The 12,469-nt window shown below is 33.5% G+C and overlaps 1 protein-coding gene across 3 annotated transcripts in view; it reads left to right on the plus strand.

Annotated features, from left to right (window-relative positions):
- GLRB (glycine receptor beta) overlaps positions 1-12,469 on the plus strand; it is a 99,244-nt gene that overhangs the window by 60,929 nt on the left and 25,846 nt on the right. For all 3 annotated transcript variants that reach the window (XM_060653908.3, XM_060653907.3, XM_060653909.3), the window contains 4 exons: positions 1,473-1,702; positions 1,810-1,892; positions 3,731-3,871; positions 9,838-9,990. In XM_060653908.3, coding sequence (XP_060509891.1) covers positions 1,473-1,702; positions 1,810-1,892; positions 3,731-3,871; positions 9,838-9,990 — 607 coding nt within the window. The remainder of the gene's footprint in view (positions 1-1,472; positions 1,703-1,809; positions 1,893-3,730; positions 3,872-9,837; positions 9,991-12,469) is intronic.

Below are 12,469 nucleotides of genomic sequence, written 5' to 3' on the forward strand. Positions count from 1 at the left end.
TAGTTAATTATTTTGGATTTTGATTTGAAGTTTATGATTTCATTCATTTTGATAACATCAAAAGACTATATGGATAGATAGTATTTTGTGAATTTTGAATGATTGAAAATAAGGAAGCTGAGGCCCAATGCAATTTATGCTTTGGACACTTTTGTGCACGTTCTGAGTATAGTATATATAATTAAAATCAAAAGGTGTGCGCATGATGCTCAATGTTAAGTTCGTATATACTAACAACCTGATTTGTGCTAGAACCCCATTTAACTGGCAGATAATAAAATGTATTAAGGTATTAAACTTGTTCCTAGTGCACATACTCTTAAAATCTATGTCTTGACATAATTCAATTTTTACAAAGTTTTAAGATAAAAATTTTAGGAGGTAGACAAAAAACTCAAGTAAAATAATCAGCTATTTAGTAGATTTCAAAACATTTTTCTACTATAGTTAAATAAAACATAACATTTACAAATTTTGATGTACCTGTTTTGCATCCAATGCAAATCTCATTTGACTATCTTAAATTCTCTCTGTAATCGTACATGTATGAATCTTCAAAGACAGTTTTTCTTTTTCCTTCTTAGGTAAACATATGTACATATGTGTGTTATATACATATATACATAATATTATATAATGTGTATGTTTTATATACACATATATATTATTTTTGTAGTTTGCTAACTAGTAAAAGGCCAGGAGAAATATTTTTCTTTACTCTCCTTTTTTTTTTTTTTTAGCTTTATTGAGGTATAGGAGTAAGAGTAATTAAAGATGGGCATTAAGCATAAAGCAGTGAGTGTTGGAAAGGCACATTTCATAAGCAAAAAAGAAAAAAAAATATTTTAGGTATATTGACACAATATACACATATATTGATTAATAATCTGAAGCTTTTTTATTGTTGTTTATTTTGTTTTGTTATTATTATTATTTTAATTTAAATCAAAGTTAGTTAACATACAGTGTAATGATGATTTCAGGAATAGAATTCAGTAATTCATCACTTATGTGTAACACCCAGTGCTCATCCCAACCAGTGTCCTCCTTAACGCCCCTTCCTCATTTAGTCCATCCCCTCACCTACTTGTCATCTATTTTGAATTAAATTTTATTCTTTTTTTGGTGTGTTGGGGGGGGAGAAGAATAATGGTAATATTTAGCAGTCTCAGGTTTTTATAACACCACTTACCCAACTGGCATAACTGGCATTTGTATGAAAGTAAAGCAATTATTGGTAAACTTATATTCTGATGTTGGAGCTAGCAAGTGCTGCTGGAATGTCTATAGAGACACAAGGGTCGTTTTAGACTGCTCTTTTTATTTAGTGACCAAACTGTTTTGATCCTGGTTGACGTTACAAGACCAAAAATATTGGTGCTGCTAATCACTGAAACTCTTTTTATTCTGGTGCTGAGCATGTCTTTCAAATAGCAATAAACACCCACATGCACACATTTTTTTCCCCCCAGGACTATAGAGTTAACATCTTCTTGAGACAAAAATGGAACGATCCCAGGTTGAAGCTCCCTAGTGATTTTCGGGGTTCAGATGCACTGACAGTGGATCCCACGATGTACAAGTGTCTGTGGAAACCTGACTTATTTTTTGCAAATGAAAAAAGTGCCAATTTTCATGATGTGACCCAGGAAAATATCCTTCTATTTATTTTTCGTGATGGAGATGTTCTTGTCAGCATGAGGTACTTGTTAATATTTGTACATTTATACATGTATATATATTTTTTAAGTCAGTGTATCACAGAGAAACATGTTAAGCAACTTCTAAGACCTCTGTTTCTACTTTCAGGCTATCTATTACTCTTTCCTGCCCTTTGGACTTGACCTTGTTTCCCATGGATACACAACGTTGCAAGATGCAGCTGGAGAGCTGTATGTAAATGAGACCCAAAGTGACTATAGCATAAAATCTATATGTGACTATATGTTTAAAATCTCTAGACAATACATTCTACTAATATCTTGGATAACAATGATAAAACTGATGCTTTTGATTACAAATAGTAAAATAATTTATTTAGGAAAATTATAGTTATTCTTTTACTGTAATCATTACTAAGATAGATCCCTTTGGTACTAGTTTTACCTCAGTTATGTAGATGTACACTTCTAACTTCTTATAATTGCCAACTTCATTTCAAATTAGTATTATAAGTAAAGTAAATGATGAGGCACCTAGGTGGCTCAGTCGGTTAAGCATCTGACTTCAGCTCAGGTCCTGATCTCACTGCTGGTGAGTTTGAGCCCCATGTTGGGCTTGGTGCTGACAGCTCAGAGCCTGAAGCCTACTTCGGATTCTGTGTCTTCCTCTCTCTGCCCCTCCCCTGCTCACGCTCTGTCTGTCTGTCTCTCTCTCCCAAAAATAAATAAACATTTTAAAAAGTAAGTAAAATAAATGAAAAAAAAATTATGTCTTAACAACTGTTCTGCTGTTAAAATCACGTGTTCAGAGCAGAAAATTTGAAAACATTGAAAAAGTGTCTCTAAATCCTGCCAAATAGTCATTTTCTTTGGATATGTAAAAATTTTTTCGACAACATTGGAATTTTTGTGTTTCTGTGATCATGTTTTTCAGTTTATGAAGGGTGCACTACATTAAGGTATAAAGTATATTAATTGAAATTATTATTGAAATGATTATTTACCTTTAAAATACATTAATTCACTATGATGCTTATCTTTTGAAAATAAAAGTGGGACATAAAACTTGAAAAATGAACACTAACACAAGGAATCCTTAGCCTGAATACCTATATACCGTGAGCTATTTCAGCAAAAAAAAAAAAAAGAGTGATAGCCTTGGAAAATATCGTATATATACTTGCTAGATGATGTGCTTTAAAGTTACTTTGTGGTTATTTGTTGTTGTTTTAAGTGTACTGAAGTTTGATCCTACATTTGAACAATATCGGTTGCTTTCTAAGTATAAAATGGGATTTTGTAGATGTAAGTGTGTGTCTGTACATTTTTGTGAATGTGTTGTACAGTGTATACCTGTGTGTCAATACGTATTTGTGTAGAAAATTTTAACTATTTACATTCAAATCTATTACCCGATGCACTGAAATATTGCTTTGGAAAATCCATACACTTTAAGCGTTGAATGGTAGGCTACTCTATGCTGTAAAACCCTATAGGATCCTTGAATTGTAGCCATATTACCTAAGCCCAAAATGTGTGCTTCAGCCTGCTGTAATACTGTCCACTTGAGAGGTTGTTTTACTGCTTTCCTGTGGCCATGCAACTCCTTCAGGGAAGTTTCTGGTCATGTCTTCAAAAATATAGGTGATTTCGTGCTTAAATGTTTTTTGTTTTTTGTTTTTTTTAATGTCCAGGTAGCATATTGTATAGTTGTGAATGTAGATATGCAAAAAAGCTAGAATGACTTATTCACTGCTCTTTATCAACAGTTCAGAATTTTGATATAGAGAAATGTGCTACTACATATGATGCTGTAGGATTGTAACTGCAATATGCTAAATATTTGAGCTTATTCTTTCTTTAAGCCAACTAATTATCTGTAAATTTGTGCTAATATTTTCATTAATGGCCATAAATTTTATCTCTTCACATTTTTAACAAAAATTTTATATAAGTAGGGCCTATGATCTTACCGTTGCTGAACTTAATAATTGGACTACTAAAATATTTAAAAGTATTAATAATCATATTCCAAACTAATATTTTTATTTATTTACTTTTGTTTATAGTTGGCTACACAACTGATGATTTACGGTTTATCTGGCAATCAGGGGATCCTGTTCAGTTAGAAAAAATTGCATTGCCTCAGTTTGATATTAAAAAGGAAGATATCGAATATGGTAACTGTACAAAATACTATAAAGGCACCGGTAAGTAATATTCTTTGAATTAAACAAAACTAAGTCATATTTCAAAGATTCATTTTAATTTTAATATATGCTAGGAACAGGATAGAAAAAAACTTAGTTAAAAAGAAAGTTCAGTATTTATAAGTAGTTTATCATATATCCATATACTTAAATTACATATTTAAATCTTTCATAAAATTACATTTACTAAAGTTCTTAAAAAATTTTATTCTAGTTTTGCTTTTCTTTATGAAATTCTAGATAACAAGAGGTTTTCAATTTTTTATTTTAGTAATATGAACTCTCCCAAGCAATGGTTTGCTTAAGTATTGAAGAAACTCTGCTTCTGGCAAGATTCATTTTGGGGCCAAACATTATGGATTTGATCGATGTAATCCATATACATTTGTCTCTTGTCTTTTAGGCAGGTTTTAGATGTTGGTTGAGCCATATTGTTAGTTTTACAAAGCACTGATCTTTATGCTGTGCAGGAATCAATAGCATGTCTAGGAAATAACTAGACATCAGTGAACACTCCCTGTATAATATTCTTGGCATACGTTATGGAGCAGCTAATTGCGAAAAGCACAACAAATTAACCTCATTCATTAAATTACCTCAAACTTTGCAGAAATAAAAATATAATACTAATCAATACTTTAATAATATGATTCATATTCAACCTTTGAGTCACAACTGATAGTTACAGAGAGTTTTAGATATTAAATATAATAACATTGTTTCTCTTAGTAAAATACATAAAAAGATGATTGAATTTTGATCATTATATCAAACTATTATTTCAAATTATCATTTCAACTTGTAAATTACCATACAATTTCTAATTTTCAGGAAGTAAACAAAGATATGATGAAGATATTCAGAAATAGATACAATAAAAGTTTAAATTTATTGCAACATTTATGTTGGCTTGCAAAAATAAAACATGTATAGTATAATTCTGTAGAATTCAGAGAGATCAGATGTTTGAGCAAAAATGCTGTCATCGTGACATCATCAAAGACAAAATATAATATTAAAAAAGGTAGAGTGAACATTTGCATATTTACAGTGCTACAATAAACGCAACACTTAAGCAACTTGGAGATAAAGTTAGTTTAAGCATGTGTTGTTTACTTTCACATAAGTTAACAGCTTATATAGCATTTATATATAAGGAGTTCCTTCTCTTATAAAGCTTATATATTTTAGAACGGGAGAGATAATAAGGAAGTGCACTGCGAAAGAATTTATGAAGGTTTTTAAAAGGAAAACCTGAAAGCTCTAAAAAATTTGACCCCCAGAGTGGGAGAGAGCCAAAGCATAAGAGACTGTTAAAAACTGAGAACAAACTGAGGGTTGATGGGGGGTGGGAGGGAGGGGAGGGTGGGTGATGGGTATTGAGGAGGGCACCTTTTGGGATGAGCACTGGGTGTTGTATGGAAACCAATTTGATAGTAAATTTCATATATTAAAAAATAAAAAAAAAAAGAAAGCACACACTGATACCTATAAATTGATCATGCAAAACAAACAAACAAAAAAAATAAAAATAAATAAATTTGGGTGAAACTTATTGTGCAGCAATAAAAAAAAAAAAAAAAATTTGACCACCAAAGTACTCAGTGAAGAACTCATAGATACACGGACTGCTAGATATGGAAGTGATCTTATTGACAATTCTGAGGCAGCTTCTTTATTTAACACATAAAATAACTGAAGAGCAGGGTGACTGAGTGATTTACCGAATGTTCCAGGCAATTCGATGTCGGCGACTGCCCGAAGCATAGTGTCCCTCTTCTTGGTACTCACTCAAATTAAGGAAATGAGCTACAGTGTTTAGAAATGTTTACAGCTCACCTAGTAATGAAAAAAATAAGCTTGAAAGCCAAGAAGCAGCGTTTTGGGATTGTTGTGTAGAAGCACATATTAAGTACATAGCTCTTTGATTTCTTGCTGTATGTCAGGCATTATTTTAAGTAGTCTACAGGAATTCTGTATCTTAATCCTCACAACAATGCCACGACTTCGATACTTTTCTTCTCCCTATTTTACATGTTAGGACAATAAAGCAAAGACACTTATCCAGGTGAAGCACTGGAATAGTGAGTCTGGTATTGCTACCCTACCTGTGGAGTCAGTCCCATTATACACTGCAAATAGTTAACCACATCTAGATTATATGCTTAACATTTCAAAATGAATAGTCTCTAAATTGTTTTAAGAAATTTGAAATAGACCCTAGTGAAATTTTAAATTTCATCTAAAGATGAAAATAAAACTGGTAATTTTATTTCTGATTTTATGTAATAGCATAAAATGATGACATAGCATTGAAAATCCTGGGATATTTGTTTTTTCACCTTTAAGCCCTACATCTTAAACCCTATATCTAAAAGTCTCCTTTTGGGGATGCAGCAAGGAATAAAGGCAAGATCCCTGCCCTTTTGTACATATGTATTCTAGTATAGTACACACATAAACAAAATAATTTATTTTAGTTTTAAGAAGAAAATAAGATGTGCTGGAGAGTAGTTGAGAGCTTACTTCAGATTATAATAAGTAAAGATTTTGTGGTATTTTTTGCATTATTATAAATAAGTCACTGAACTCTCATTAGCTACAGAAAATAACAAAAAAAACCCCCTTATTTCTATTTAAAAATTTTTAAAATGTTGTTTATTTATTCTTGAGAGAGAAAGAGAGAGAGAGAGAGAGAGAGCGAGCATGAGTGGGGGAGGGGCAGAGTGAGAGAGGGACACAGATTTGGAAGCAGGCTCCAGGTTCTGAGCTGTCAGCACAGAGCCTGATGTGGAGCTTGAACTCACAAGCCATAAGATATGACCTGAGCCAAAGTTGGACACTTTACCAACCAAGCCACCCGGGCACCCTCCCCCCCAAAAAAACTTATTTCTAACATCATAATAATTGTCATTTACTATGTTTCAGTAAGCATGCTTTATCATCAGTGTTTACATGAATCATCATATGACTATTAGTAAAATATATTTTAATATTTGGGTAATATTTAGAAATGTACTTAGAAATATAGAGCCTTCTGGGACGCCTGGGTGGCTTAGTCAGTTAAGCGTCCAACTTAGGCTCAGGTCATGATCTCGTGGTTCGTGGGTTCCAGCCCCGTGTCGGGCTCTGTGCTGACAGCTCAGAGCCTAGAGCCTGCTTCAGATTCTGTGTCTTCCTCTCTCTCTGCCCCTCTTCCACTCGTGCTCTCTCTCTCTCTCTCTCTCTCTCTCTCAAAAATAAATAAACATAATTTTTTAAATAAAAGAAATAAACTTCTAAATATATGGGATGCTTAATAATGTAGAATAATGAAAAAGATATAGACAGCAACATATATAGAATGATGGACAATATGTTCTTTAACTTGTACAGAAATAATCAGAAATAATAATTTGGCTTTAACTTTATTAAAAGTTACAGTTTTTTATAATTGTAGATGTTACAAAGGAGAAATATATGGGAAAACAAGTATGAAAAATACTTAAATTGCAAGCCTAGGTGAATAATAATGAAATAAAACCCCACAGGAAATAGAAAGTAAATTGAATTTGCCAATGAACATTTATATCAATTAGCTGCCCACCTGCCTCTCATAAATGTAACAGTCCTAGGGAAAGATCAAAAAAGATCAAGAAATGTTTCTCATAAAAGTTTATGGAGCAAATCACTATAATATCCAAGCATGTATTTTATTGCCAAATTCATCCAAGTCTTGGGAAGCTCCCCTAGTGGGTGCCTTCATAAAAGGAGGGGGTGGAAACTTGCTTCAGAGTACAGGGTTTCTGTTATTTAGGTTGCCAATTAAATATGATGGGATGGAATGCAAAAGTTCATTTTAAAGTGAGCAACTCCATAGTAAATTGTTGAAATATTTGTGACAATTCAGGTTACCTAAAAATATGCAGTAAGTGAGAGACTACTAAAGATAGAGAGCAAGCCGAGAGATAATGGGTGGGGGGATGGGCTAGATGGGTGATGAGTACTAAGGAGGGCACTTGTGTTGAGCACTGGGTATTGTATGTAAGTGATACATCACTGAATTCTACTCCTGAAATGAATATTGTACTATATGTTAACAGATTAGAATTTAAATAAAAATTTGAAAAGAAAAAACAATAAAAAAATAAATTTAAAATATGTGATAAGCACATGTATGTCATTCCCTATCTCACATGTGCTAGGTAAATGTAAAATTAAATTGAGTAAGTGATGCTATTGCAAAGCCAGGTACTTTAGAACCACTTTTAAGAAGTACTGGGAGCCTCTTAATTGCAGAAAATGGGACTTTTAAAAGATTCTATTTTGGAAATTTTGCACATAATTGTTAGTTAGAAACATATGTTCTTGTTTGTCCAGGCAGGAAGTTAAGATGAGTGGTGGGGAACAGAAAAGGGAGGGAGGTTTCATTATTTGACCTTTTGCATCTTTTTAAAACCTATGCACAATTTAAATTAATTGCCTGGTTTTAATGAAATTAAAATTACAAAAAGAGACAAACATTCTGCATTTTTTTTTTGTTTTCTGATATAATATGGAAGCATTTGGCATAAGTAGAATTTACTGCAGTTCAAATCAACTCTTTATTTTTGTTACATATTTAGCCCTAATATGTTTCTAATCTCTCAGAGGTGGCGATGATTATAATTCACACTGGGGAAAAGATAGGGTTCTAATCTAAGTTATTTAATAAGAGGACGTGAATAGCTATTCTTTTATTTGACATTCTTTAATTGTGCACTATTGCCGTAAGTACCATTAATGAATAAAAATGAAGATTGTTCTAGTGCCAGAAGTGTATATATCCTTCCTAACTAGGAAAATCAGATAAATATTTCTTTTAAAATTTAAAATAGTAAAAAGCAATATTGTCCTTTCCCCACAATTATTTAATGTGTTCATTTATCATTCATTTATATATTTCCACATTTTAAAATAACAAGGTTTAAGCTGAACACAACTGGAGATATTTTAACTTTTTGGCATTTGCACATAACCTTGCTTTTGTTTGAATGGCTAACGACAATTTTATCAAAATTAAGCACTCTAGGCATTAAATATTATATTTAATTTGCTAACTGAAAGAACTAAAGCATTTAAAAAAATAATCTCAAACATCTAGAAGTGTGTCTTCTATTCCAGTGCTAGGAGAATATTTTGTCACTTATTTTGTTTCTCAAGTCAGCAAAGGCTATTATGAGGCTGCCCATAATTTGTGATTAATCCGGGGGACTAGTAGTGTCATGGCATCTCTAGAATTATGCTGTAATGCAATTTCTGCACTTGTCTCCGCTTGTGAAAATGAGGTCCTCTGCCTCATAAAGCATGCTTGAGGGTCTAGAGTGGAGGAGAGAATTGAGAGGAACGTTGGATATTTGCCCTTTATAATTTTTTATCTACGTAGATTGAAAACACATATTTCTTATTGCTGCTAGCATTTACTTCCAATACTCTTAACTTTTAAGGTTTAAGTACGCATAGGAGTTATTGTAGACTGCCATACTTTCTAGATAAGAAGTGGTACATGTAGCTGAAAAATTATACTGACAATGCGTAGTCGTGGAGTGTTTCTTTTTAGACTTGTTCCACTTTGATTTACTGCTCCCTATGTGACTCCTTTAGATCAGTTGCTCTGAGAGGACCCATGGGTAATGAAAAGTTTAAGTTCATTGCGAATTCTCTGAACAAAGACTTAAAAGCTGAGATGTTGACATAGTGGCACAGCATGTGGTATCTATTTCTCGATGCCATAATAAAGTTGTGAAAGGTCAGGTGAGACAGGTCCCATAATGTCAACCTTTCGCATCAAATGAATTATATATTTATAGAAAAAAAAATCTTTTTCTGAGTTTACTTTGTGAAACTGCCTCAAATGGAAGTGACTTACAATTTATAGGTACATCGTTGATTTTTGCAGTTGCACGTGGGTGAGCACCTCATATTTCTAACATGTTTGTTTCTGAAAGGGTACTACACGTGTGTGGAAGTCATCTTCACCCTGAGGAGACAGGTCGGGTTTTACATGATGGGTGTCTACGCCCCCACCCTGCTGATAGTGGTTCTCTCCTGGCTTTCCTTCTGGATCAACCCGGACGCAAGCGCTGCCAGAGTGCCCCTGGGTAAAGCGTTCTGTGCTTCTCTCTCGATGTCTGATGTGGGTTATGTCCTTGCCTAACTGTGTAATCAACTATTTTCAAACAGAACTGTAGAATTGAAGGCAACCTTTTTCTTTTCTTTTTTTAGACTTCCTTCAAAACTTGACATTGCACTGTATTTTCTCAGTGTTTATGCAGTCAATAATTAAACTAAGTTTTTTTCTTCTTTCATGTCTTTGGGTATTTTAAACAGCTGATCTGTCTAACTTTGACTCTTGTGAAATAATTATTAAGAAGTGATTTCCACAGGTAACTAAAGTCTAAAAGCCGCAATAGTGCCAGACTTAAAAACAAAACTATATTGATGGGAATCTTTCTCAGTGATATTTTATACTATCTCATGCTCTTCACTGGGGAATGACTTTGCATCATTTTCTTTTTTTTTAAGTTTTTTTTTAATGTTTATTTTTGAGAGACAGAGAGACAGAGACAGAGAAGCAGAGAGAAAGGGAGACACACAATGTGAAGCAGGCTCCAGGCTCTGAGCTGTCAGCACAAAGCCTGATGTGGGGCTCGAACCCATGAAACATGAGATCATGACCTGAGCTGACGTTGGACACTTAACCAACTGAGCCACCCAGGTGCCCCATCTTTGCATCATTTTCTTAAACATCGGATATTGTGTGCTGTATCATCAGGAGTGGCTAGGGAGAAGAAGAGCTGGTTATCTATGCTCTCTTATTTGTTATTGTTAATGCTCTGTCACATAGAAACATCATTAGCCAGTCTTAAAATTGTGTCTGTATAGGGATGAAAAAGTCTTTGCTTTGTGAAGTAATCAAGAGCCCTTCTAGTGGGTGAAGTGAATAATCTTGAAAATAAGGATTTTGTTACAACAAATTTTGATTGTTTGGAATGTTTTAAAATGTTTCATTACCTTGTGTGTGTGTGTGTGTGTGTGTGTGTGCGCACGTGCGCGTGTGTGTGTTCTCTGACTTTCACCTGGAACTTATATAGGTAGGGCTGTGGTATATCTGACCTCTTGGTGACTGATTGCTTGCAGCATTTTATTTTTTATTTCCATCAAAAAGGCTTTGTGCAAATCTCCCCCCAGACTTGTTAGGGGAATTAAATGAAATACAGATTTTAAAGAGTAGAAAACCAGGAAAGAAGCAATGAAAATGACAGTTTTACTTGAATAAGACATTTGGTGATTTACATTTAATAAAAGCCACAGAGACCAAATCTACATCTTAATGACCAAAAATGTAGGAGATTTCATCCTAATGGTTATGTATGTATAATGAAGACAATGGCAACTCATAGATTAATTCATTTAGGGGATGAGAATTAACTATGTAGTATGTTGTACTGAGAATAAAACTACTGGAAAACTAGATTTGTATTCTTAGACTTGTCCAAAATATCATGCATTTCCCCCAAGTAGTCAATTTTTTGCTTATTAAAAATATCTTACTCTTATGCACCGATATAAATTGAAATGTCAGACTTTCAAGAGTACTCTGGAGACACTTAAATCCCTGATATGTCCTTGAAGGATTTTTCTCTGAAAATCCCCATCTATTGCAGGAGTTCTGACATAAGGTCCCTGAGCTGTCCACTTAACGTCCAGTAGACCTATTGTATGGAGCAGAAGTATTTCATGGTTGAAAGTCAGTCCCTAGAGTTCAACTTGGATTTCAATTCCTGCTCTCTGTCTAAATTGTGACAATTTAGATAACAAACAGATCTAACCTCTTTAAACATACTCTGTTGAAATGTCAATAGGGATCAAAAAATACTCAAGGGGTTGGTTATTTGGAGAACTGAAAATATGAGTGTAAAGTGCTTATTACACATTCAGGAGTTAATAATATGCCACATGTATACATTACATTACACTTTGTAAGGCATTTTTGCACTCTTGATTCATTCAGCAAGTATTTAGTGTGTGCCAATTGTGTACTAAGCAATATTCAAGAAGATGAGCACATAGCTAACAAAGTAAATAGCTAAGAGATAGTTAATAGATTAAACAAAAGAAAACCTCTAAGCCTCAATGAGTATGTATTTTTTTTGGAAAGAAACAGACATCAAATAAGTACAATATATGATATACAAGACAGTGACGTATAACTTCCAGTTATAAAACAAGTCATGGAAATGGAAAGTACAAAATAGGGGATATAGTCAATTATATTGTAATAACAGGGTGTGGTGACAGATGATGACTGTACGTAATTATGGTGAGCACTGGGCAGTGTATAGAATTGCTGAATCACTCTGTTGTACACTTGGAACCAATATAACATTGTATGTCAACTACACTAAAATTAAAAAAAAAAAAAAATCCTAATGTCCGGGAATGTAGAAAGATAGTGACCTAAGGACAGAGAGTTCAGGGACAGCAGCCTGCTTGTAGGGAACTGTTGAAAGAGAAGTGATATTGGGTAAAGATGTGATGGAGGTAAAGAAATAAATCACGGTGGATATCTAGGGAAGA

The sequence above is a fragment of the Panthera onca genome, chromosome B1 (assembly GCF_046562875.1).
Source record: "Panthera onca isolate mPanOnc1 chromosome B1, mPanOnc1 haplotype 2, whole genome shotgun sequence".
In the NCBI taxonomy this organism is placed as follows: Eukaryota; Metazoa; Chordata; class Mammalia; order Carnivora; family Felidae; genus Panthera; species Panthera onca.